Source organism: Chaetodon trifascialis, chromosome 9 (genome assembly GCF_039877785.1).
Source record: "Chaetodon trifascialis isolate fChaTrf1 chromosome 9, fChaTrf1.hap1, whole genome shotgun sequence".
Classification (NCBI taxonomy): Eukaryota; Metazoa; Chordata; class Actinopteri; order Chaetodontiformes; family Chaetodontidae; genus Chaetodon; species Chaetodon trifascialis.
The window spans coordinates 618,426-643,321 of record NC_092064.1 but is presented as its reverse complement, the minus strand read 5'-3'; the positions used below and the strand labels follow the sequence as shown (position 1 = coordinate 643,321).

Here is a 24,896-nt window from a genome sequence, read left to right as displayed (position 1 = left end):
GATTGTATTTGACCCCAAAAATGAAAGGTCAAAGATCAGTGCTCACCTTAACTCCATGTCACTCACAACAACAGATAAAGCCAGAAATCTTGGTGTAATTATTGATTCTGATCAGCCTACTACCACCTGAAAAATATAACCAGAATTAAGGGATGTCTGTCCAAAGAAGAACTTGTTCATTCATTCATTTTCAGTAGGTTGGACTATTGCAATGGAGTCTTTACTGGCTTAAACAAAAAAACAATTAGGCAACTGCAGCTGATTCAAAATGCTGCTGCACGAGTCCTTACAAACACCAGAAAAAATGGACCATATCATCCCAGTCCTCAGATCACTACATTGGTTTCCTGTGAGTCAAAGAATAGACTTTAAAATCTTACTGTTGGTCTACAAAGCATTAAATGGTCTAGGACCAAAATATATTCTAGATTTATTAACCCCATATGAAGTATCCAGACCTCTCAGGTCATCAGGGACAGGTCTATTGTGTATTCCCAGAATCAGAACCAAACAAAGTGAAGCAGCTTTCAGTTATTATGCTCCTCACCTCCTCACACACACACACACACACACACACACACACACACACACACACACACACACACACACACACACACACACACACACACACACAGAGCATTGTCAACTGTGTTCCATTCATTCAAAATAAACCAAGAGTGTGGCAAAATAATCTTAGCTCATAGTTTATCATTGCTTTTCTTACTGTCTTCAAGGTTCAAGGTACACTTATGTCTCACTAAACAACATGGGGTTTCACAACAAAATGCAAGTTGTAGTCCCTTTATGCTACAAAAGCCATTTCATTGATTTCACCATTCTTGTTATTACAGATATAACAGAAAAATATGTCATATTTTCATGCAATGTGCCTGTTGGGTCTGAAAACAGGTCAGTCAAGTACATCTGCAAAAAAAATTTGAAATGATATCTGACCACTGTTGGGAAATATCTGTGAGAAAGTATTAACAAAAATTAAGACCACAAGGCAACAGGTACAAAGTTGCACTGAAGTCAAACAAAGCATTGTGCAGGACCAAACTGGTGAACTTATTTTCCAGCTTCAAATAGATAGACTTGTTACTCATGACAGTACATTGCAAAATATCTGCAGTCTTTGCAGCCGATTAAAAAAAGGGGGAGAAACAATAACTAAATGAAGAAATCAATGTGAACTAGTTCATATTTTGGGAATTTTGATGACAATCAAAATTGTAAATTGTGAATAACGAATGTGAGCTAGTTCATTTTTATCTGTGTGAAATTAACTTTGAGCAGTGACGTGCAGGCAGGGGAGGCAGGTGAGGCCTTGCCTCACCTGTCATCATGGAAATATAAAATTAAAAAATAAATTAAATAGTTTTATTTATTCAGTGATTTGTAGCCTACTTTAAAGTTCTTTTCCATTTAACTTCAACATTTTTAGATATTTTTTTTCAAAATCATTGATTATTCACATTTACCGTTCAAATACTAAGAAGAGACGAGTGGTGAGGCAGCAGCCCGATGAGCCTCGCCATGGATTGCGCAATGACTAACTGTGCTGGCATGCTATGCGGTGAGACCATATGGCTGTCTCTCTGCATGTCGCTATTAAAATGTCCGAACACTTTGACCATATGAACTCAATTTCTATAGTTTAGCTGGTGTAGATAATGCACAGTGTTTATTTTTTTAATCAACAACTGTATGTGTTTAACGTATTCTTGTGCTGAGCGATCATAAAACTGCTGCAAAGAGGCAATAGGTGAGGCACGTGGTTCTCCTGCCTCATGGCAGGGGGCGCTGGTGATCGCAGGGATTCTTCTTACGACTCCTCGGCTGTAGAATAGTATAATTAGTGATGGCAAGCTATGATAAACAGTTAGCAAGTGTAGCCATCAAGTTATTTTTAGCCCTTGGCCTTATTTTCGAAATGGAAGATTATATATCCAAACTGAAAGGATTTTCTACACTGGACTTTCAATCGAAGCAGGAGATAATAATTAAAGGAAGACCAACACCGGAGCTAAAAGACTTTCCTCACTGGTAGAGGTCTCCATTGAGACAGAGAGACTTTTAAAACTGAGGAAAGATAAGGAATACTTCTACAAACAAGTTGTCAATGCTTTTATTCAAAAGGAGAGGCGCATGGACTTCATTTATAAGTAAAGGTAAGATGATGATCATGTTTTTTTTTTTAGTTCTTTTTTCTATGCTACAGTTTGCATATGTAAAGAATGCTGATATGAAATTTTAAACAAAACACGTTAACTGTTGCCAATCAAGCTGCACGGTGGCGCAGCAGGTAGTGCGCGCCTCACAGCAAGAAGGTCGCAGGTTCGATTCCCGGTTTCTGTGTGAAGTTTGCATGTTCTTCCCGTGCATGCGTGGGTTCTCTCCGGGTACTCCGGCTTCCTCCCACAGACCAAAAACATGCTCATTAGGTTGATTGGTGACTCTAAAATTGCCCCTAGGTGTGAGTGTGAATGGTGTGTGTATGTGCCCTGCGATCGGCTGGCGACCGGTCCAGAGTGTACCCCGCCTCTCACCCGTTGACAGCTCCGGCCCCTCCGCGACCCCGAAAGGGATAAGCGGCATAGAAAATGGATGGATGGATGTTGCCAATCACATGGTGAATAAGCTACTCTTTAGTACACATACGTTTGTAAATCTGACTGTGATGACATCAGTGCCTCACCAGCCATGAACCTCACTGCACATCACTGACTTTGAGCTAGTTCTTGTGAGGTGTGAACACTGCATAAACACACTGTGTCCTCACCTCCAAAACGTGTTCTGTTTGTTGTTCACGGTCCAGTTTCCTGGAGGTTGTGGTGATCAGACCTAAGACAGAAAACAGCAGAGAAACAATTAGATTAGCAAGTTAGAAAAATTAGCAAAGTGATATTGTAATTTGTTGTGCATGTCAGACACTATGGTTCAAATTCATTCATTCAACATGGAATGATAGTGTAGCGGCACGCTGGCGCAAGCAGGTAGTGCGCGTGCCTCACAGCAAGAAGGTTGCTGGTTCAATCCCCACATCCTTTCTGTGTGAAGTTTGCATGTTCTTCCCGTGCATGCGTGGATTCTCACCAGGTACTCTGGCTTCCTCCCACAGACCAAAAACATGCTCATTAGGTTGATTGGTGACTCAAATAAATTGCACCTAGGTGTGAGTGTGAATGTTTGTCTGTCTTTGCATGTTGCCCTGCAATCGGCTGGCGACCGGTTCAAGGTGTACCGCCTCTCGTCCGTCGAAGCTGGGATAGGCTCCAGCACCCCGTATAGAAAATGGATGGAATGATAGTGATAGAGTTTTGTGAAAATATTATGAGACTAAGAGCCACAAAAAAAAATCTTTGGAGCATTCATCCCAGTTCTAAATTAAAATTCATAGCTGTAACGTTTATGGTTTCAGTTGATACTTGACCACAACTTCTCTAATTTGTAGAGTAGATACTACCAACACATAATTTCCATTTCAAGAACATATTGCCCTAAAATTAATTCATGAAAACACAATTCATAAAAACACTTGTTATACTTTGCTTGTACATTTTAACAGAAGCACAAATTAAATAATCCATGTCAACAAATGCTGATATGTCAGCACTCTCCACAGAGGAAAAACCCCCTTATGATGACTATAATCATCATAATATGATGACATGATCATAATAGGATCTGGGTGTGATTAGCATGTGTTTGTATTATTTTGGATAAACATGTTACATATTACATGACCCAGGCATGGAAATTTGGTCACTTGATATTCACCCCCTCACAGGTGACAATATGACTTGCCTAATGCTCATAGTCAAATGATGCCATTCATCTCCAGTGTTCATTCATGGTTGTAGGGGGTTTGGAGACACCAGCCTGACCTGAAGCTGGGGAGCAGAGGTTGAGGTAGCAGTTCCCCAACCTTACCCCTTCCCCATATATGACCAGAAGTTATCACATTACCAAATTCCATACTTGGGTCCAACCCAGTCGCAAGCATAAATGTTGATTGTACATTTCTGCAAACCATGGATATACTGAAACTTTACGTTCTTGATAATCACACCTTACGTTCCTTTACATTTCAATTCTCAATGCTATTGTTATGACAACATTGTGTTAACAGTCTGTTTAGCTTTAGGCACAAAAACCACGTGGTTAGGGTTATGGTAAAATCACGTTTTGGCTTGGTTTGTTATGATTCGCCAACCTGTCTTGTCCTAGTGCCCACATGTCAAACCCAAGTCTCACGGGCCAAACCCAGTCCACGATGGAATTATCTTTGCCCCATGATAATATCTAATTATTATTAGGGCCAGCCCGGCAGTATATTGCACACACCACTAGTACTACAAGTCCCACAATGCACTGCCAGTGCGTTGGCACATTAGTCAAAGGCCCGCGAGCGTGAGTCACGAGCCACTCGTTCAACAGCAGCCTGATTTAGCTAGTCACCTGTAGTCAACTTTCAGCTACCCTCTCCCCGAAAATGGCTAAACGGAAGGTGGACTTTGAAAACAGGGGTTTTCAAGGCAGGTGGGAGAGTATACAGTTGCAATCAAAATTATTCAACCCCCATTGCATATTAGGCTAATTGGCAAAGTGTACAATTTTTCAGCTGTTTGCAGTGAACAAAGTAGACACAAACAATTGATATAGTTTAATAAAACTAATATTACCATGGTTTTTATCCAAATTCAACACAAAATGCTACTTTTAATCATTACTACAGTCTCAAAATTATTCAACCCCCTATCTCAAGCACACCTGATGCAACTAATCTAAATTACCCAACCCCCTGTTTCAAGCACACTTAGTACAACTAATCAAGGTCTTCATTAGTTCAGGTGTGCTTCAGATAGAACACATAAATACTTGGACTGGCTAGGATTTTGTTAAGATTGACGTTGGATTGCATCTTAGAACTCTGGCTAAGTCAAAAGAATTGTCCAACAAGTTAAGAGAAGAGATCATTGCCTTGTTGGAAAAGGGTTACAAAAAGATAGCAAAAACTCTGAATATTCCTAGAGATACAGTTGGAACCATAGTTCACAAGTTCAAAATTAAAGGAACAGTGGCTACACTATCTGGACGTGCCAGAAAGAGGAAACTCTCAGCGGGTGCCACCACATTCCTGAGGAGGTAAGTGGCCAAAAACTCTTGAGTGACTGCAAAACACCTGCAGCAAGACTTGGTGGCAGCAGGCACTGAGGTTTCAGTTTGCACAGTAAATACTAAACACTGAAGGGCTCCATGCCCGGGCTCCAAGAAGTACACCACTACTGACCCAAAAGCACAAGATTCTAGAGTGGCCGTCACAGTCGCTTGACTTGAACCCCACAGAAAATCTCTGGTGGGATTTGAAGAAGGTGGTTACAAAATGCACACCCAACAATATTACTGAACTGGAGGCCATTGCCCATGAGGAATGGGCTAAGATTCCTCAGGAATGCTGTCAGAAGCTATGCATCACGTTTACAGCAGGTCATAACAGCAAAAGGGTGCTCTACTAAACATTGAAGATACTTGTCATGAAAGGGTTGAATAATTTTGAGACCACAGTAGTCATTAAAAGTAGCATTTTGTGTTGAATTTGGATCCAAACCCTTGTAATATTAGTTTCACTGAACTACTTAAACAGTTCTTCTGTAATTTGTTTATTGCAAACAGCTAAGAAATTACATATTTTGCCAGTAAACCAAATATCCAATTGGGGTTGAATCATTTTGATTGCAACTGTATGTTCACGGATATCAAGGACAAAGCTGTTTGTCTTCTGCGCAGAGACAGTGTGGCTGTAATGAAAGAATAAAACATAAGACACTATGAAACGAAACACCATAACAGGTAAATTATTCTGGAAAAGCTGTATTAAGAGCCTTAAGAAATGAATGCAACTGATTTTTCTTGTATTTAATGTTTAATGTCGTTATTTATAGATAAAAACGGTCTTATAAGCTGTGTTAGTTCCAGGTTCAAGGATCTGGCTTAGACTAGTGTAGATCAGAGAGCAGCAAACAAAGTGGGAAAATGTTTTCATTTGAAATTACTAAAGCTGCAGATAAAGCCATAAGAAATGAATGCAACCGATTTTTCATTTCTTTAATGATTAAAGCTGCAGCAGGTAAGATCGAGAACAGATGTCTGACATTTATTTTTTGATACAGTTAGAGTTTTGAGACCGTGCAGCTGACTCCAACAAAACTACACCCCCGCTGCCTCCACGGGCAGACAGGTGGGTAGATGAGGGAGCCATAAAGGTGCATCTGGCCGGGGCCGGGGCCGTGGACGATGGGGCAGAGGGCGTCGTTTGGGCCAAACACCCGATGATCTAAGCACTGAGGACATCGCTAGGGTTGAGAATTTGAGATCACAGACAATTGCATATGAACGTGTAAGTGTCTGTTTCTACCACAAATATTTATCAATGTATCTAATGTAATAGCCATTGTCAGCTGTTCAGCTGTGTATGTTATGAGCCTCAGTAAACATATTTTTTTACAATTAACTTTATCTTGTGACTTCTAGGAGCAAATTCAATGACTGGATTTACACCAGGCACACCACATTTTGGAACAAAGTTTGTCATAGGATGTCCTCAGCTAGCTGGTACTTGCGGCTCCTCCACCAGTTCCTCCTGTTCATCTCCAGCCCTCATCGTGCATCTGCCAGAGATGCAGGGACATGCCTACACTAGTGGAGAAGAAATGCTGCAACCAACTGCCATCAATGAACACTTCAAGACTACCACACATGGAGGTGTACATTTTGCAGAAGGGAGTCTTGCGCCTTGCCAGGAGGATCTGGAACAAGCTGCGTGCTGTGGCTGACTTTCCAGATCCAGGACAAGACAACAGACAGTTTTGCCATGCAGCATACCGACAGTTTGTTGCTTAGCAGTACGGGGTTCTGGGTGCTGGTCACAGAGTTGTCATTCCAAGCTGCTGTGCGTGGAAAATCCATGACCACTTTCCAGATCCTCATGGGTAGTGTAGGGGGTTTATTCCTCGGAGGGTGTAGCTGCTTTTACGCATGATAGCTGTAAATAGTCTGAGAGCTGCGTTATTCTGTATTCTTCATTATTATTTTTATTACTCAGTGATTTGTTTCTTATTGCATAAATGTACAAATATAGAACCTTACAATATTTATTGAAATACCCTTTGCAGTACTTAAATGAAAATATAACTTTCAGTTGAAGAAATAAGCATCACTGGGTCAATACTAGGTATGAAATGTCTCAAAAGCAATTAACAAGCTTATTAAAAACAAATAGTAACATTTTAAAAAACTGTCAAGCTTTATTTTACATAGTAATAAAAATTTTGTTGTATACAATAATAATGCACAGGTGTGTTGTTGCCAACATAAATTTCTACTTATGGGCTAGCATTCTTTATTCATCAAATTGCAAGGGTAAGCCTCATATCTGTGGCAATGTCTGACCTGTGGAAAGAGCATAAAGAATTGGATGTGTGATCAGAGTTTGATTTTTGAATTATTACATCTTGAGGGGAAAAGAGTTGTCTCAAAGTAATTCTAACTATCCCTCAAAGTAACATAATTTTGTAACCACTAAATTGGCCATTCTTACCCCTCTCGTCTACTTGTGTCTGCAATAGCTCCTGGATGGTTGGAGCTGGTATGCCAGACAGCACTCCATGTTGACGTGGGTCACCCCTCTCTTGTATGGTGAGAAACATACCAGGGGTGGAGGGGGATTTGGTGTCTGATGGAAGTGTGAAGGAGTGGTCACCTTCTGAAAGGGGGGAAGTGGGGGTTGTGGGGTGGGAGAATGAGAAGAGTGGTGGAGGAAAGTGTTCTTTTCAGCAGCAGTAGAAGGTATTGAGGTTGTCAGCAAGGTGTAAACTGTTGGCTGAGTGGGGAGCATCAGGCTTTTAGTAGGTGATCTATCTGAGACCTTTCCATACAAATGCAAAGCCATTTGCTGTGATTTGTTGTTCCTCAGCACACAACCGTTTAGCATTCCAACCGTTTGGTTGGTGTTGACGTTGGCGCCAAAGAACCTGCCTGATATCTGCAAGAAAATATACTGTATATAACTTTTTGGTCTAATTTAAAATTATAAAAAAATACATCTAACTCAGGTAATATCCTCCTGACATGTCAGCTGGGGGTTAACACAATTGTAAGTTCATAAAGAGTAGGCATGTAGATTATTTAATTTAGACAACATTACGACCGTCAATAGTCAACATTGCTGGCCAACAAATGAGCAGATATAAATCTTTTTAACATCTATGGCAATATGTACTTCGCAAAAAAAGAAAAGAAAGGAAACGAAAAGAAAAGAAAGCAAACACTTTTTCAGTATTTCATGTTTGGAGAAAAGAGAAACTTTCGCAAATATTTCCTAATAAGCAATAAACCACGGAGGGCATGATTAGCTGTGAGAGCACGGATGACACTACACATACAAATTATGAGGACAAACACCAATTCAAGACTGCCTGGCACTTTATTAAGATATTTTCTGTCGTTTTCTAACTAAACAAGACAACCAGTAATGTTAACCTTAGTATCGGAAACAAGCTAACTCTGCCCAGAGTTACATCACAGTCGCTAACATACTGTACGCGCTGCGGAGTGTTACTGTAACAATTATCGTATTAGCTTTATGGTTACTTCCCCCTGAAAATCAAAACAAATAGAAATCAAGCAAGGGTAATTACCTGTCAAGCAGAAATGTGGCCAACTCGTAATCAGAATGTCCTTTCAGGTCACGTGAAAGCTTCTCCCATATTTACCCTTGTTTTATCTTGGGCTCAGTCGAGTTCTTTCTTTTTTGCTTGTTTGTCTTCCCTCGGCCCGTTTCACAAAACTAGGATAAGGGATTAAGCCAGGATATGTTGGTTATCCTGGCTCAACTTATCCGTGATCCGGTTGCACAAAAGCAGGATAGTGGAAAGTGGGATATGTTATGGGATAAGTTACCATGGAGATTTATTCTGTGGAGCTGGCCTGCTCCAGACCAGGCTAAGTTCCAGGATCTATTTAATCTCATCCCTTATCTCAGTCAGCAGTCATCACAAACAGAAACCAATAGTTATTCCACTGCCCACTACACATTGTTATCACATTCAACTAGATCCGCTGTCATTATTTAAACATTAACACATTAATTTCAATCCATCCATCCATCCATTTTCTATGCCGCTTATCCCTTTCGGGGTCGCGGGGGGGCCGGAGCCTATCTCGGCTGTCAACGGGCAAGAGGCGGGGTACACCCTGGACTGGTCGCCAGCCGATCACAGGGCACATACACACACCATTCACACTCACACTCACACTCACACCTAGGGACAATTTAGAGTCACCAATCAACCTAATGAGCATGTTTTTGGTCTGTGGGAGGAAGCCGGAGTACCCGGAGAGAACCCACGCATGCACGGGAAGAACATGCAAACTTCACACAGAAAGGCCCGACCCCGAAACGATCCTGCGGCCTTCTTGCTGTGAGGCACGTGCACTACCTGCTGCGCCACCGTGCAGCCCTTAATTTCAATCACTGTAGATAAGTTAGGATTTTAGAAGATGTTGCAATCATTACATAGACAGTTTCATATATATATATATATATATATAGTAGTATATTATATTCAATATAATTATTATTATTATATAGTATTCCATGAATACAGAACAAAATACGATGTAATACAACAAATAAAGAAATACTCATAAGCAGTAAAATGGTGTGCTTGCACTAAAAAACAAAACTTTTTTTTGACTATTTTCCATCCTGTACTTTGCAGTACAGATGACCATGAGAAACAGTATTTTTAAAATACGCCCCATCACTGAAGTACAGAGTGCTCAATGGAGCAAACAGTTCTGTGGTGAGTCAAGATCTGATCACTGATTGCATTTTAGGATATGTTCAGGATATGTTAGATAATGCTTAAAACGTATTCGATCTGGCTAACTCGTAAGAAAAAAAAAAAAATCAGCTAAAACATCCGTCTTCCTTGCAACATTTTCCACCTCCTCCTGAGGGATCCTAAAGTATTAAAGGTGACATATTATGAAGCTTTTTCAGTAAGTTACATAGGTCTATGATTTCCATAAGACATGTTTCTGAAGCTGTTTGCTGGAAATAGCTTTCAGGAAAAGATACTCGCCGCCTGTACAGGGAGCAGCGTGAGAGGCCCACAGTTCAGACGGTCAATGCTCACGCTAGGAAGCACCAATCCTAACTTGTAGCATCCCAGAATGACAGGGAGCAACTCAGCTAAAAGCCTATATCAAGCATTGCCATCCCAACGAAACATAATTCATACCCCAAGAAATTCTATGCTCATGTAACAAAAACACACATATAGCGTATGTCCACTTTAGCGCGCCTGCTGATTTCACCACGTCACGCAAACCACACAAGCCTGGTATCATATGAAAGCAGAGAGTCTGAAGGTCCTGATTGTTTACATAAAAAGGAGGGGGTTTCTAGCAAATGGGTTGCTGAGACATTGACCAGTTTAACTGCGCTGTTAGCTTCAGCACTCCTTGTCATTTACACATAAATGGGCAGAGCACACAGACAAATCTGCTGAGCAGCACCACTGGCCATTCACCTCAGGCTGAGAAAAAGTAGCTAGCTAGAGCACACACATTCAAATGTAAAACGTGGGTGCTATTATTGGTTGAAAATGCTTGTATGCAAGGTTTCTTATTTCACATGTGGTAATTGTGCAACAATGCAGTCAGAGCCTGAGAACATATGCTGCCAGGAGGTGGCACAGGTCACACTATCTTTACCTGCACTTACAGTATGATCGCAGTGTATGATTGCAGATAACATGCCACTGCAGATACTCACCCTATGTTATGCATAACAGGTTACAAGACGGCTGCAGCAGCTGGATGAAAGGCCTCCATGCATGATTGACCATCAAGGTTTAGAATCCGTTTGCCTAATTGTGCATACAACACTTACAGGGCTGACTATGGTCCTTTACAGCTATGGGGGACGAGTGAGTTTCATCTATAATAACCAACTTCACTGTTTATACACCATAATAAACTAAATAAAGTCAGTCATATTTTTTCTTGAACATGTAGCCAAGTTTTTCCATACCGTATATTACACATTTATTCACATGAAACATTTTACAGATATACAATAAATATTTATTGACCATAGTCATTAATATTTATACATGGAAATATAGTACAAGTGAAGGATTCACTGAATCCATATTAGAAAAATGTGAATACAGACATTGACATTATAGAACCTGTTTACTAACATCATGTTCAATTTTCTCAGTTGTTACAGGTGTCTAGCCAATATGAGTTTTGTGAGCTGGTGCTGGAGCTTCCTTGGGCAGAAGATTTGTGTAGACATCCCATCATGCATAGTACTTCAGATACGCTGGGAGTTTCCTGACGCCCAGGGAACATACACCCCACCCTGATTGAATCTTGACTTGTAGCTGGCAATGACCTCCTCCTTGTCTGGATGCTCATATTGTGAAGACACGTCCAGCAGGATGTTTATCTTTAGAATCTCAGCTCTGTACTAAGATGGGTCGACAAAGATCTTCTCCATGATCATGTCCATCAAATCATCAATATACCCTGTGTAATACACAGACACACAGAAAAAAGTGAATCATTAGTATCATTTACTAGATTATTCAACAACTGCGATTATAGTGACATATTGCACTTTGAAATCTGCAGTTTCTCATGTATTTAAGTATGTATTTTTTTGGTTTGTTTATTTATTGTGTTGAAATTACCGAGTTGTGGTACTTTGTGTCATGTACAATATCAATGTTTGTTTAAAGTTCGTAAGTTAACACTTACAAATGTGGCCTGAGTCTTCACTGGTTTGGCTCTGCACTCTCCCTTCATTTCGTTTGGAAAGCTCAGTTTGAAAAGAGTATACCCTGATGATGTGGTGGCTTGTCCTCTATCAGCATTCTCATTGTAATGAAGTGCATAACAACAGTTGTCCTTGCAGGACACAGTAGCCTGGACAGCTTTAACAAAAGTATATTGTTATGATAACAGGGCATACTTAGGAGTAAAACATGACAGCACTGTTACAGTGTAAATTCAAGCACTAAAGGCTGCAACAGCTCACTGCTACACTTGATCAACAGCAGGTAACTGTAATGATGCACTGGCCTATATAAAAAGAGTCAACTCAACTTGACTCAATCAATCAATCAACTTTATCTTACATGCTATGACAACAGCTACATACAGTGTAAAAAAGGATCACTCATAAATTAATTCCAAGAGAAAAAATGCTTGGAGTGTAAATTGTGCTGGGATGTAGCAGTCTCAACCACACACTCAATTTGCCCTGGGCTTTTCTAACATACTCCAGTTTAGAAAACATTTCCAAATGCATTATTTTCTCAAATTCCTGAAGCTTAGACCCTGCGGAGTGTCTGTGTATGTATCACTTGACTGACTGTTTTTTGGGGTTTGCATATGGAGACCGTGCTGATTGCTAACTAGAAGCTAGCGGTTAATATTAGCTTGTGCTATGTGGCAAAACATTTCTTCCTTAGTTCATGTAAAACTGCAAAATGAACACAGCTTAATATTTGTGAATGCTGGCATCTCCCTGGAACAAGTATTAAATCAGAAACATGATGAGATGTACCAAAAGCTACGGTAGCAGTGAGCTAACGTTTGATGGCTGAAGTCTTGGTCTCAAAGAAGCGGCTAGCCTTACATCATTCTCAATGGCAAAAAACACACACGCTACAACACTCAAGAGTTTGTGCTAATCTACAAAAGAAACACACAGCTAATTATTTGTATACTCACATGTCCCTCGTCTACAGGTATTCCACGCAAAGCTGGAAGTGAGCTCTCCTTTAGAGAAAGTCTCCCGGCTAATCCTGCCTCGTACTGACTGAGGGTGGAAAAACAGTCAGCCTCGAAGTGGTTAGCACACACCAACAGCTTTTTGCCAATTGTAGTAGGGACGTTGCCTTCAAAAATTCAATTCATGCCGCTCTTCTGTCCTCTGCCGCTGGGAGCCGATGGAGCAATTTGTGCTTCTATTTACAGCCAACAAGAAGAACACTGGGTGTGGCAGCTTGACATGGTGAATCCTAACATGGTGCTTTTGATAGCGAAGTGGCAGGGGAGTAGGGGGTGGTAGCTGGTAGGGAATATGCAAATGTGCTTGCTTGTTGCGTAACAATAGGTGCCAAATTCAAACAGCTCGTTTGGAAGGGTGCTTTCAAAAATCTCACTCAAAAAAGCACGGACGGTCTTATTTCAAATACATTTTCATAATATGGGACCTTGCTCTTTCCACCACTGGATAATATTCCCAGTGCAGGTCCCGGGAGTTCTTTCCAGCTAAACCCAACCTGAGCCAAGCCCTGCTTTCACTTCCTAATTGGTGTCCAATGGTTTACCAGAATTTCCTTGAGGTTTACCAAGAACTCCTTCCCCTAGCTATGCTTCAGTGACTGCCAAAGCTGCCAAACCTCTGGTCTCCCAGTACCTGTCTGCTGCTTTTGGCATGGATGACCCTCTGAACACAGCTCCTACCAGCTTGGAGGTTTTGAAGATAGCCCACTTGGACATCCTGCCCACAACCAACCCCATGATACACAAGAAAATTCTTCTAGAGGTGAGAGTTGAAGAGCTCTGCTAGGGACCTCCACTAGATGTTCCCACTTCACTGTCACTCTATGTTTGAGTTTACCAGGGTCTGTCCAACAGCCTCCCTCACCATCTGATCCAATTGATCAATTGACGGCTCTGCCCCTTCAGAGTGTCCAAGGCATATGCCTACAGGTCTGATAATATGACCACACATTTGAAAATCAACCTTTTGAATAATGTATTCTGGTACCAAGTATACGTATGAACCACCTTATGCTTCAACACGATGTTTGTTACGGCCAATTCATAACTCGCACAGAAGTCTAATAACAAAACACCACTGTGGCTCATATCAGGCAGGCCATTCCTCGCAAACAACCTCCTGTGCACATGAGCATTAGGCCAGGCCAGTAGAAGGATTCCCTGAATTGAATGCTTTCCAGGCCACAGAATCCTTATCCGGGTAAGGTGCTGCAGCTCCTTATTGGCCAATCCACATAGGGTCTGTGAATCGTTCTGAGTCTGCCTTCATCCCTGGGCCCAGTTTGCCTTGGCAGAGAGCAGCTTCTAGGATCACGCAAACCCCTCTACCACATTAAGGTTGGCACCCTGACTTGGTTTAATCCAGCACATTAAAACATATTTTCTATATCGTCGCTGTCTGATAAAAAACACGTATCTCCACTTTTAACGATTTTGACTTTCCATTGGCTAAGGAGTATTCACATTCTCCCCCAGCAACAGGTAGCATTGGGGATCCAAGTGACCAATGGAAAGACGTTTTATTACATCATATATTTAACACGTATCTCCATTGGGTGTCAGAAGTGTCCATCAATGCGCGTATCTCCCGTATGCACGTATGTCAATCTATTGTATGACAACTGTGTTCAAGTTTTCGACTAGTTAACAGACATTCACGATTGTCATTTGCACGTAGTATTTCACATATTTTTGTTCTATACAACTCAATCCTGAGGGCTAACCGCTAGCTAACCTTAGCCTGTATATCAGATGATTTGTCATGTCCGTAAACACAGACTGTATACCGTCAGTACTTGGCAGACTTATTATAGCATCTAACGCTAGGCTAATGTTGTCCTTGCATCGAGCGATGCCAAATGTATCTGTTCAGGAGGAAACACTGCACCGTTTCTTGTAACAAAGCATCTTAATAGCCCACCGATACACGTAGGCCGAAAGGTAAGTTTCTGCAGTAATTTGTGTGGTGCAGTGTTACGCAGGAACAGAGAAATTATGACAGGGGTTTAGATGATATCTTTGGGTAAATAACGTTAGGTTTTAAGCAAGGGATAGACGATAAACTCTGTGATTTCCTTGAACCGAGTCAGACTGATGCATGTGCGTTAATACAGTATTAGATGACTCTTCGCCTGTATGGACTAATCTGATTTCAACACAAAATACCAAAAAAATCTTAGATTAGGGTAATGTGCTATGTGGAAATGTAGGATAGCCTGCTATCAAAAGTTTACGGATTTAGTGGGACATGAACGGGAGACTCGAGGCTCGTAAATGACCAGACATCATTGGAACGCATTATTTAAAAAACACGTATGTCCAATGTCACTCACAACAACGCACGTAAATCCAATTAAAATACTAAACGGGTTGCTAATCACCGTGTAACTATAGGTTTTCATTTCGAGTCCTAATTGTGTCTAATTACTGTGTTTTGGGTTTAATTTGTAAGTTAATTGACGAGTAAAACACTTTTTTCATGCTCCTGAAAAAAACGAGTTTTGGAGATACGTGCTTTTTATCGGACAGCGACGATATATAGATATGTATTTTATTTTATGTTTTTACAGCAAGAAATGAGGCGAGATGGCAAGTAATTGATTTTACTATGAATAATTGGAATACATATATATATATATATATATATACACACTGTATAGTATATCCAAGCTTCACAATAAGAAAAATAGGTTAATGATTAATGAGAACAGGAATGTTTGGTTTTATGCTACATTAATTGGACAGACTGATATGCTAACAAGCCAGGAGCAGATGATTTCAGTTCTTGTGTCTGTTAGTGCCAATTCATTAGCTTTAACATGTAAGAAAAATGTAAAATTGCACAACAATCTTCTGTCATCATCTGGAGGAAGCATTTATTTAACTAAATCTAGTCAGGGGTGTAGGATTTATTTGGTGTTTTGTTGTCTTTGTTGTATTTTTTAGTGCCATTTCATGATTTTTCATTTTAATTCCCACCACGGCTTGATTTTTTTTTTTTTTTTCTGTTTTAACCCTGTGATGAAGCCCCATTGCATTGGCAATGAGCTTGTTGTGATTGTAACCCCAGCGTGAGTACACTAACATCTTGTGCAAGTGCATTATACTGTAAAATACACTGTATATCAGTCAACTGGCAGGCGTGATCAAGGTGTGCTTGCAGTAATCCTGCCATACAGAGTCGAAGTCCTTATGTAAAATGTGGTTTATTTGCAAATAAATGTGTGCCTCCAAATACTAACAAGGGGTAAGATGGAAACTTTCCTAATATGTGTGTGTGTACATATATATGATAAGACAGGAGAAAGTCAGTGAAGACAAAAAGAGAGCGCATGAAGAGATGAAGGATGACAATACAAAAAAACTGGAGCAAAGGATCTCTGTAATAAAATCAGAGAAAGAAAGAAGTCATTGCTTAAGATGAGTGGGTGGAATATTATCAAATTCAAAGCAAAGGGATCTTGACTAAAGAAAAGATAAATATAGCAGCTGCTAATTACACTGCTCTGCACCATGAAACTCATCTGCAGATAAGTGTGAGGTAGCGTGCAGAGGGGATGTGAGTTTTAATGTTCCCAGACAATGTTGTGGCTGTTGTCCTTTCTCTCTGCACCGATCCTCTGTTCCTTCTGTTCCCCTCTGCTTCATCCTATAATAATAATTAATTAATTACTATAATTAATAATGTTTAAAAAATTACATGGGGTTTTCCTTGTGTGTTAATTTTGACGGCCTCTGTGTACAGAAGGGGTAGTGTTTTCCATTAGGATGACAGTATTTTGCATGAGCACGATTGCCTCATTTCACACAGATTTGGAAGCAAGTCAAAGAATGACCCAATTTATGTTTATTTATGTATTTTGTTGAGAAAGATAAAGTTATCAACATTCCCTTGTAATGTTATATCTCCACAATGATAGGCCAACAGCAAGACATAGCTCGACAACATGTAAAGCAGTAATTCATTCGTATTACAGCCATCTAAATTCATAAGTTAATATGAAATCATGCAAAGGAGGTAGAGTGGTCATCCACCAATCAGGAGGATGGTGGTTCGACCCCTGGCCTTGACAGACCACATGCCAAAGCATCTTTAGGGAAGATACTGAACCCCAAAACTGCACCTGATGCTGCGCCATCGGTGTTTGAATTCACATGTATGTTGCTTTTGATAAATGCGTCTACCAAATGACTAATTGTAAATGTAATTCTTATTCTTTGGTCGATTCTTTTATATTTCTCTCACAAAATTAAATATCAAAAATGAAATTCAGTAAGGAAAAATCTCCTGCTTCCTTGTAAATGGCTAGTGTAGTACTCATTGTGAATCTGCCTGCGAAAATGAAAACATTGGCTCTTATGGTCTGCATGCTATAAACTGTTTTTTTCTTATTTGCCCTCATCCCACTTAAAATCCTGATGACATTTAAGACACTCTACATTTTACACTTTAGGTTTACACATCTATCTTTGTTGTCAGATCACAATTCTGATCACAAGCCTTCTTTGTTTTCTCGAGCCAGGACCTTAAGCATGCACTGGGGCAGTTCGCAACCGAGTGTGAAGCAGCCGGGATGAGAGTCAGCACCTCCAAGTCCGAGGCCATGGTTCTCGACCGGAAAAAGGTGGCTTGCTCCCTTCAGGTTGGGGGAGTGTTCCTGCCTCAAGTGGAGGAGTTTAAGTATCTTGGGATCCTGTTCACGAGTGAGGGAAGGATGGAGCGTGAGATTGACAGGCGGATTGGTGCAGCGGCCACAGTAATGCGGTTGCTGTACCGATCTGTCGTGGTGAAGAAGGTTTACCGGTAAATCTACGTTCCTACCCTCACCTATGGTCATGAACTTTGGGTCATGACTGAAAGAACGAGGTCCCAAATACAAGCGGCTGAAATGAGTTTCCTCTGCAGGGTGGCGGGGCGCTCCCTTAGAGATAGGGTGAGGAGCTCTGTCACCCGGGAGGAGCTCAGAGTAGAGTCGCTGCTCCTCCACATCGAGAGGAGTCAGCTGAGGTGGCTCGGGCATCTCTATTGGATGCCCCCTGGACGCCTCCCTAGGGAGGTGTTCCAGGCATGTCCCACCGGGAGGAGGCCCCAGGGAAGACCCAGGACACGCTGGAGTGACTATGTCACTCGGCTGGCCTGGCTACGCCTCAGGATCCCCCCCGAAAAGCTAGGGGAAGTGTCTGGGGAGAGGGAAGTCTGGGCGTCCCTACTCAGACTGCTCCCCCCCCGACCCGGCCCCGGATGAAGCGGGAGAAAATGGATGGATGGATGGATGGATGGATGGATGGATGGATGGATGGATGGATGGATGGATAATACAAGTATGTGAATGAATCAATGAATACAGTATTTATATACTATGAGTAATAGTTTTCCTCACTTACCGGCTCTGAGTCACACTGTTTTCTCACCCACACAGATCATTCGGTGATTTAACTGATCAGGGATCAGATAAACACCACACCAGCTTGTGCCTTGTACTTTGCTGTATGTAAATGACTGGAGCAGTTTTCATGCTTGCTTTACCAGAAAGACGCCATTTTAGTGTAACTTCAGTTGCTTTAGTTGTTATATTGAGTGCAGACGAGGCAGATCATGGATGTATTGAGAAAATCAGCAAGTGGCTATTCCCAAGAGGATGCTTACTGATGTTGTTAAACTTCGGGAGGTACAGATTATGAAACAGCCTGAAACTTGCTGCTCCTTCTAAACTGTCATCTGTCATATTAGCTACTTTGCCCCTACAATATTCAGAGTAAGAGAAGGACAATTCATGCTCTTTTCTCTGTGGAAATCATGCACGCCTAGACATCAATACACATCGTTCTACATTGTTCTCAACCCAAGACACAGCAGTGCCTTTTCACTCACACACAAACCATTCCTCACCAGTTTGGGTGTTGATTATAAAGAAGTTCTGTGGGTTTCCACTGATGATGCGGTAGTTGAGCCTATCAGCAGTGTTGGGAGGTGTGGCATCAGGGTCCTGGGCTTGGATCTGGATGACAGAAACATCCCGTGGAGAGTTCTCCTGCACTGAGGGTCGGTATACTGGCTCAGAGGTCAGCGGGGCGTTGTCGTTAACATCCTCCACCTGGACAAACACTTCAATAGTGGTGAACTGGGGAACCACGCCATGGTCACTGGCATACACCGTTAGCCAATAGGAGTCCTTGGTCTCACGGTCCAATGTATCGGTGGTGTAGATCATCCCTGGTCGAGAAAGAGACAAAGAGAACAAAATTTGTGGTTTTTTTTATTTCTGTTTATTTTGTCATTATTCAGACAGGGTAAGGAGTAAAGTATAGAATAAAGAACTTAAACTACACCTACTGCAAGAAACAAATCCAATACAAAGTAACTTTAAGATTGTTTTTTTACTGCAACAGCACAGGCAGTTATTTCAATTTAGACAGTAAAGAGAGATTTCACTGTTTAATGTCAGAAGTCCTCGGCATAACAAGTAGTGAAAGAGTGAATGAAGAGAGAGAAATAGCCCGAGGATGTTACAGATTAAAGATACTGCCACTGTAAAGCACCAAAACATTATATGGCTTGTGGTATAGCCATAGTGGTATTAGCCCAATCCTCTTTCACATATTCAAAAGCTGTGTGCTTAGACCTGAAAAGGTATGACCTGGTTACTTCAAGAAACCCACAGAAAATGTTCAGAAGGTTTATTAAACAGAACGAAAGAAAGAACAATCACCAAAACATTTCTGTCTTCATCCGAACACTATCATCAGTTGCAAAATGACAGGAAATAACATGCGCTTGCCAGAGGAAATGGTATTACCAGTAGCAGTGTCTTCATGAATGCACACACACAAAACACAAAAAGATAAACAATCAAGCAAAAGGGATTGCAGTGACCAAAGAAACTACATCCTCATTCCATATGTACCCGGAGTGTCTACAAAGTTGCTAATTGTTTTCTCCAAGCACCACATCCTGCATTTCCAAATGTCTCACAAGCAACGCCATACATGTGGTCAAGTGCAGCAAGGAGTCTAAGGACCTCTACATATGGGAAAATAAACAGCCGCTCAACTGATGCACATCTAAACAAGGGTAAGCAAACTCTTCCAGACAGGACTCAGCAGTTTTCACACATCTACAACAAAAGAAACAAAAACAGTTTTAATGATAATGGAGTACATATGCTGGACAGAGAAGACAGCTGATTTGGAAGAGGTGTCGAGGACTTCTGAGCTTTATGGATGATCCAGCCTGTTCCACTTCACCAGAGGGAGAAGGGGCACTACCACAAGCTGCTGGGTATACCATCTCCTGAGGCAAGCACACTTGTGTCTTACAAAATTAGCATACACAGACACAGAACACACAGTCAAGAGGTGCCATAGGGACAACTTCTTTGGTAGAAAGTAACTCCTACGCAAGGACGGTGGATTAACCACAGGAATCAGAGTATTGTTACTTTTACAATTTACAAATAATGGTACAATTGTGGGCTGCACAGTGGCGCAGCAGGTAGTGCGCGTGCCTCACAGCAAGAAGGTTGCCGGTTTGATCCCCGGGTCAGGCGGGGCCTTTCTGTGTGAAGTTTGTATGTTCTTCCCGTGCATGCGTGGGTTCTCTCCGGGTACTCCGGCTTCCTCCCACAGACCAAAAACATGCTCATTAGGTTAATTGATGACTCTAAAATTGTCCGTAGGTGTGAGTGTGAGTGTGAATGTTTGTTTGTCCTTACATGTGGCCCTGCAATCGGCTGGCGACCGGTTCAGGGTGTACCCCGCCTCCCGCCCATTGTAGCTGGAATAGGCTCCAGCCCCCCACAACCCCGAAAGGGATAGGCGGTATAGATAATGGATGGATGGATGGTACAATTGTTTTTCAATTCTTTGAGCACTGCAATACAAATTCTGACTCAATATATACCTGTCTTTTTGCTTCCCAATACATCAAAAACCTGGATATTATGAAATCAAAACTATCAGCACAGTTACATACCACTAGAGGAGAGTGAGACTTTTTTTGGGGGATGGCTGTTCTTGTTGCTGAAAGAAATTCTTTGCTTGATTGGTGCTCGAGTTTTGCTGTATATGTAGCTGTATTTGATGTGCACCCCCTAATTATATGTCAAGGCTCCAGTGGCTACAAATACACTGCATTGGGTCTGCAAGAAGTGTGATTGGTCAGCGTGGGCTGCTTGTGTTTTTTCCATCAAACAACATTAATTAAGTTGAAAACAGACTGTTATCTTCTCCTTTTCATGAACCAAATTTAGCAAAGACATCCCCAGAGGAAACCTTCTGCTTCTAGTGACCCTGATTTCTGAATGAAACAATATAAATTTGGTGACTTCACAGAATAGCAATCAAACAAGGCAAACCATCCAACTGTTGCATGTAAACACAGGTATTGTGGGAAATATTACATTTGATACACCTGTGTAATTGCTGCAGTGGCTTGGAGAAACAGAAAGAGAAGGGATAGAGAAATCTGATTCTGAACTACAAGTCAGAGCCTACATCATGTGTGGCATACAGTGCATTCGAAAATATTCACACTCCATCACTTTCCCCACATTTTGTTATGTTACAGCCTTTGTCCAGAATGGATTAAATTCCTTTTTTGTCTCATCAATCTACACATAGGGCTCTATTTTCGACTCCACCGCCGGCACGGCACAAAGTCAGGTCCGCTTCGCCAATGGGGCGTGTCAGCGCAGACTTTGGCATTTTCGTGCACTGCACCACCGCCGCATCTCTTCCCCCTTCTCATCTCAGTCCCACCCAGCGGCGCAAATCAGAAGGAGGGAGGGGAGAAGGCGTGGAGTGGGTTTGATACACCCGAGTCAAATTTTCACCAATCACACCAGTTCCTCGCCTCACCTTTAAAAATGCTGCTGGCGAGGTGCATGGCAAGTTTTGAGGATGACTGAGCCCGCGCAGGAAAGTGTCCGATGCCCAAACTTCTCCCAGGAGGAGACTGACATCACTCATGTCTAAATATGAGGTCCTTAGATGGTAAATCCTCTGCCTCCTCCTCCTCCTCCACATCCTCCTCAAAGCAATGATGTACTCTATCTTTGCAGATAACATTAAGCATTACTATGAAAACATTTGTATTTGGAATGAAATGATGTGGGTAATAGCGGACAACGATCATCACTTACGTTTTTTCCATGTGTCTGTCTCTCTCTGTCTCTCGAGTGCTCTGAGATAGATGCAGTATATATGCTGTGTAGGATGCCACGGCTGTTTCTGGTTGGTACAGCGACGTTAATTGATTCGTTTGTATCCCTGTTTCACCTGTGTACATTCGGTCAGGGTGAGTGACCATTACACGTGCCGAACATGCTTGCGATGTGGTCAGATGAGATACTGATCAAAATATCTAAATTTAGGTCTGACTGTATTAGGCCCTAAAGTGAACCCTGTTATCGTTTCATCTCGCTCCGACATCTGCGAACTACACAATCTTTAGCTCATAAAAAAGAACGACTTCTGTTAAGTATACAACTAAAAGTTCGTCGCAAATAAACCTGCCGATTATTTACGGCGAGGGATTTCATGTCAAACTAGCTTCTTCAGAGCGTAGTAAGATTTTGGTTCGCAAGTGGTGGCACGTGATCGTGCTAGACCAATCACGTAGCTCCATTATGACAACAGCCCGGAAACATGGCGACGTCCCTAGTTTCATTCAACGTTACCGATATAGAGGAATTCTACCAAAAGTCTTCTAAAGTGGGCCAAATGGATACTAAACAGTGCTTTATACATAACTGCCTCCAAGAAGAACAATAAGGCAAATAGACAATAAGGTGAAATAATGTTCATGTCGTTTTGATCAATAAAAGGCAATAATTGCAGATCAATGACAAGGACCATTCATTTATTCATTCCTTCATTTATTCGCTCATAACTAAATACAACACTGATCAACCATAAAATAATCTGCATGGAAAACATATATACATATTTACAATATATACAACAGCATACAAAAAGGAATGGTAATGTTACCAATGTAATCAATGCAATAGCCTACAATTCTCAGACAATTGCCTACATGCTAGTCCTCACTGTCAGTGTCAGGACGGTTGTCATCTTCCCTCTCCTCGATTTCCTTTGTGTTTGAACAGTTGCAACACCTGCATAAGTCTGTGCAACAGAGTCCCGCAGAGACGCATGAACATCTGCCTGTCTCACAGGCACTCTCTTTGCAACTGCAGTGTATCTTTGTCTTTGTCTTTGATGTGAATAAGAATGCTGTGGTCGTCCTTTAACTCAGCAGCTTTCTGCAACTTGCCTTGTAGAATGAATAGATAGATAGATAGATAGATAGATAGATAGATAGATAGATAGATAGATAGATAGATAGATAGATAGATAGATAGATAGAGTGTGTGTTGTGTGTGTGTGTGTGTGTGTGTGTGTGTGTGTGTGTGTGTGTGTGTGTGTGTGTGTGTGTGTGTGTCTGTGTGTGTGTGTGTAGGGGAGGGAGATGGGCTGCATTTTTTATTTTTGCTTACCTGCTGTTAAGGTTTCTGCTTTTGACAAAGCTTCCCTTTGTCGTCTTCCTGCTTTGACTATGTATTTTTCCTTCTTCTTACATATAATGCACAGGGCAGGAAGGACAGGGCCAGAGCTCAAGATGGGCAGGCCTGACCTGGATCTTAGTCTCTTTGTCAGACTTGTTGGACTCAGAGTCGTTCTGCTTGATGTTGATGGGATGGCCTCGCTTCTTAAGGAGCTTTACGTATCATCTCCTCTCTCTCTCTCACGCGCCAGACGCCTTTCCACTTTTGCAATTGCATTCTTGTCAATAAACCTTCGATAACATGTAGGATGGAAGGCAGCATCCTCGGGAATGCTTTCAAACTCCAAATCAAGGCAATGTTTGGAGTTTTCAGCTACGTCTTGGCACTCACCCCTCAACTCGAGCCACTGCCGTAGGCTGTTCCTGTAAATATTCCACCGTGCGATTGTGAAATCCTGACTTTTTTCATGTTTCACTGAAGCTATGTGCATATAGCACCGTCTATGTCCCGAAGATTTCGTTTTTCTACCACTTTCTGGTGAGTTTTCCTCTTCTTCCGTACTACTAGATGAAACTCTGGACACCGCCATCTTGGCTTGGTGTTGATCAAATTAGGATTCCCTATTGGTCTAGAACATTCACGTGTCGACCGTGGCACCTCTCGTGGACTACAATCTTATTACGCCATGAAGACGCTAGTTCTGTATAAAATGCCTCGTAATAAAGAATGGGCAGGATTTTTTGCGACGAACTTTTTGCTGTAAGCATAACAAGACTCCTTCTTTTTATGAACTAAAGATTGTGTAGTTCGCAGACGTCGGAACGGAATTCAATTTCTGAAAGACTTTTCGTGGTTCACCTTACGGCCTATATGTGCTGACTCAGATAGTTGCAATGAATCGTGGCTGTTGCTAATTATTGATCGCAGTGTATGTTCGATGACTGACAGAGCACTGGTAAGAACAACGTTAAAACCACGCTGCCATCTTGTTGAAGGTGTGATATATGAATATATAGGTGCATCTTGTTTCCACTTATCATCCTTGAAATGGTTCTGCAACTTGATTGGAGTACACCTGTAGTAAATTCAATTGATTGGACATGATTTGGAAAGGCACACACATCTACATCCTCCTGACTACCAGTAGTTCAAATTTGTCCTCTGTGGGGGACATTTGTAAACATGAATATCTCCCACCCACTGCATACGACAATCTACAGAGGACATTTAGGGCTTTACAATGATACCAAATGTGAAGGGGTGGACCTTTGGTACCTTTCTTTTTCTCATTAAGGAAAATGGCACACAAGCAAGTGCATAATGCTGTTTATTGACCAAATTTTGGCTTGAAATGTTCTGGCATTTTTTATATAAGTCTTTTAACAACACATTAAAACATTGTCTGAGTTATTTTAACTGTACTTTAGCATAGTATTTAAGTGTTTAAAAATGTCCTAAACAAAAAAAAACCTTTATTTAATTTTTTCTTTTTGTTTGTTTGTTTTGTTTTTTTCCTAG

At 41.4% G+C, this 24,896-nt stretch overlaps 1 protein-coding gene and 1 long non-coding RNA gene across 12 annotated transcripts in view; both read right to left on the bottom strand.

Annotated features, from left to right (window-relative positions):
- fat3a (FAT atypical cadherin 3a) overlaps positions 1 to 24,896 on the bottom strand; it is a 319,263-nt gene that overhangs the window by 120,249 nt on the left and 174,118 nt on the right. For all 11 annotated transcript variants that reach the window (XR_011602462.1, XM_070970149.1, XM_070970154.1 and 8 more), the window contains exons 3-4: positions 18,761 to 19,084; positions 2,783 to 2,844 (exon numbers count right to left, since the gene is read on the bottom strand). Coding sequence is in view for 10 of the 11 variants with exons in the window: in XM_070970149.1 (XP_070826250.1) it covers positions 2,783 to 2,844; positions 18,761 to 19,084 (386 nt within the window). In the remaining variant the exon portion in view is untranslated. The remainder of the gene's footprint in view (positions 1 to 2,782; positions 2,845 to 18,760; positions 19,085 to 24,896) is intronic.
- Positions 11,449 to 13,001, bottom strand: LOC139336768 (uncharacterized). The gene is made up of 3 exons (XR_011602490.1): positions 12,814 to 13,001; positions 11,836 to 12,011; positions 11,449 to 11,604 (listed from the first exon to the last, which is right to left on the bottom strand). It is a non-coding gene; the product is annotated as an uncharacterized lncRNA (long non-coding RNA).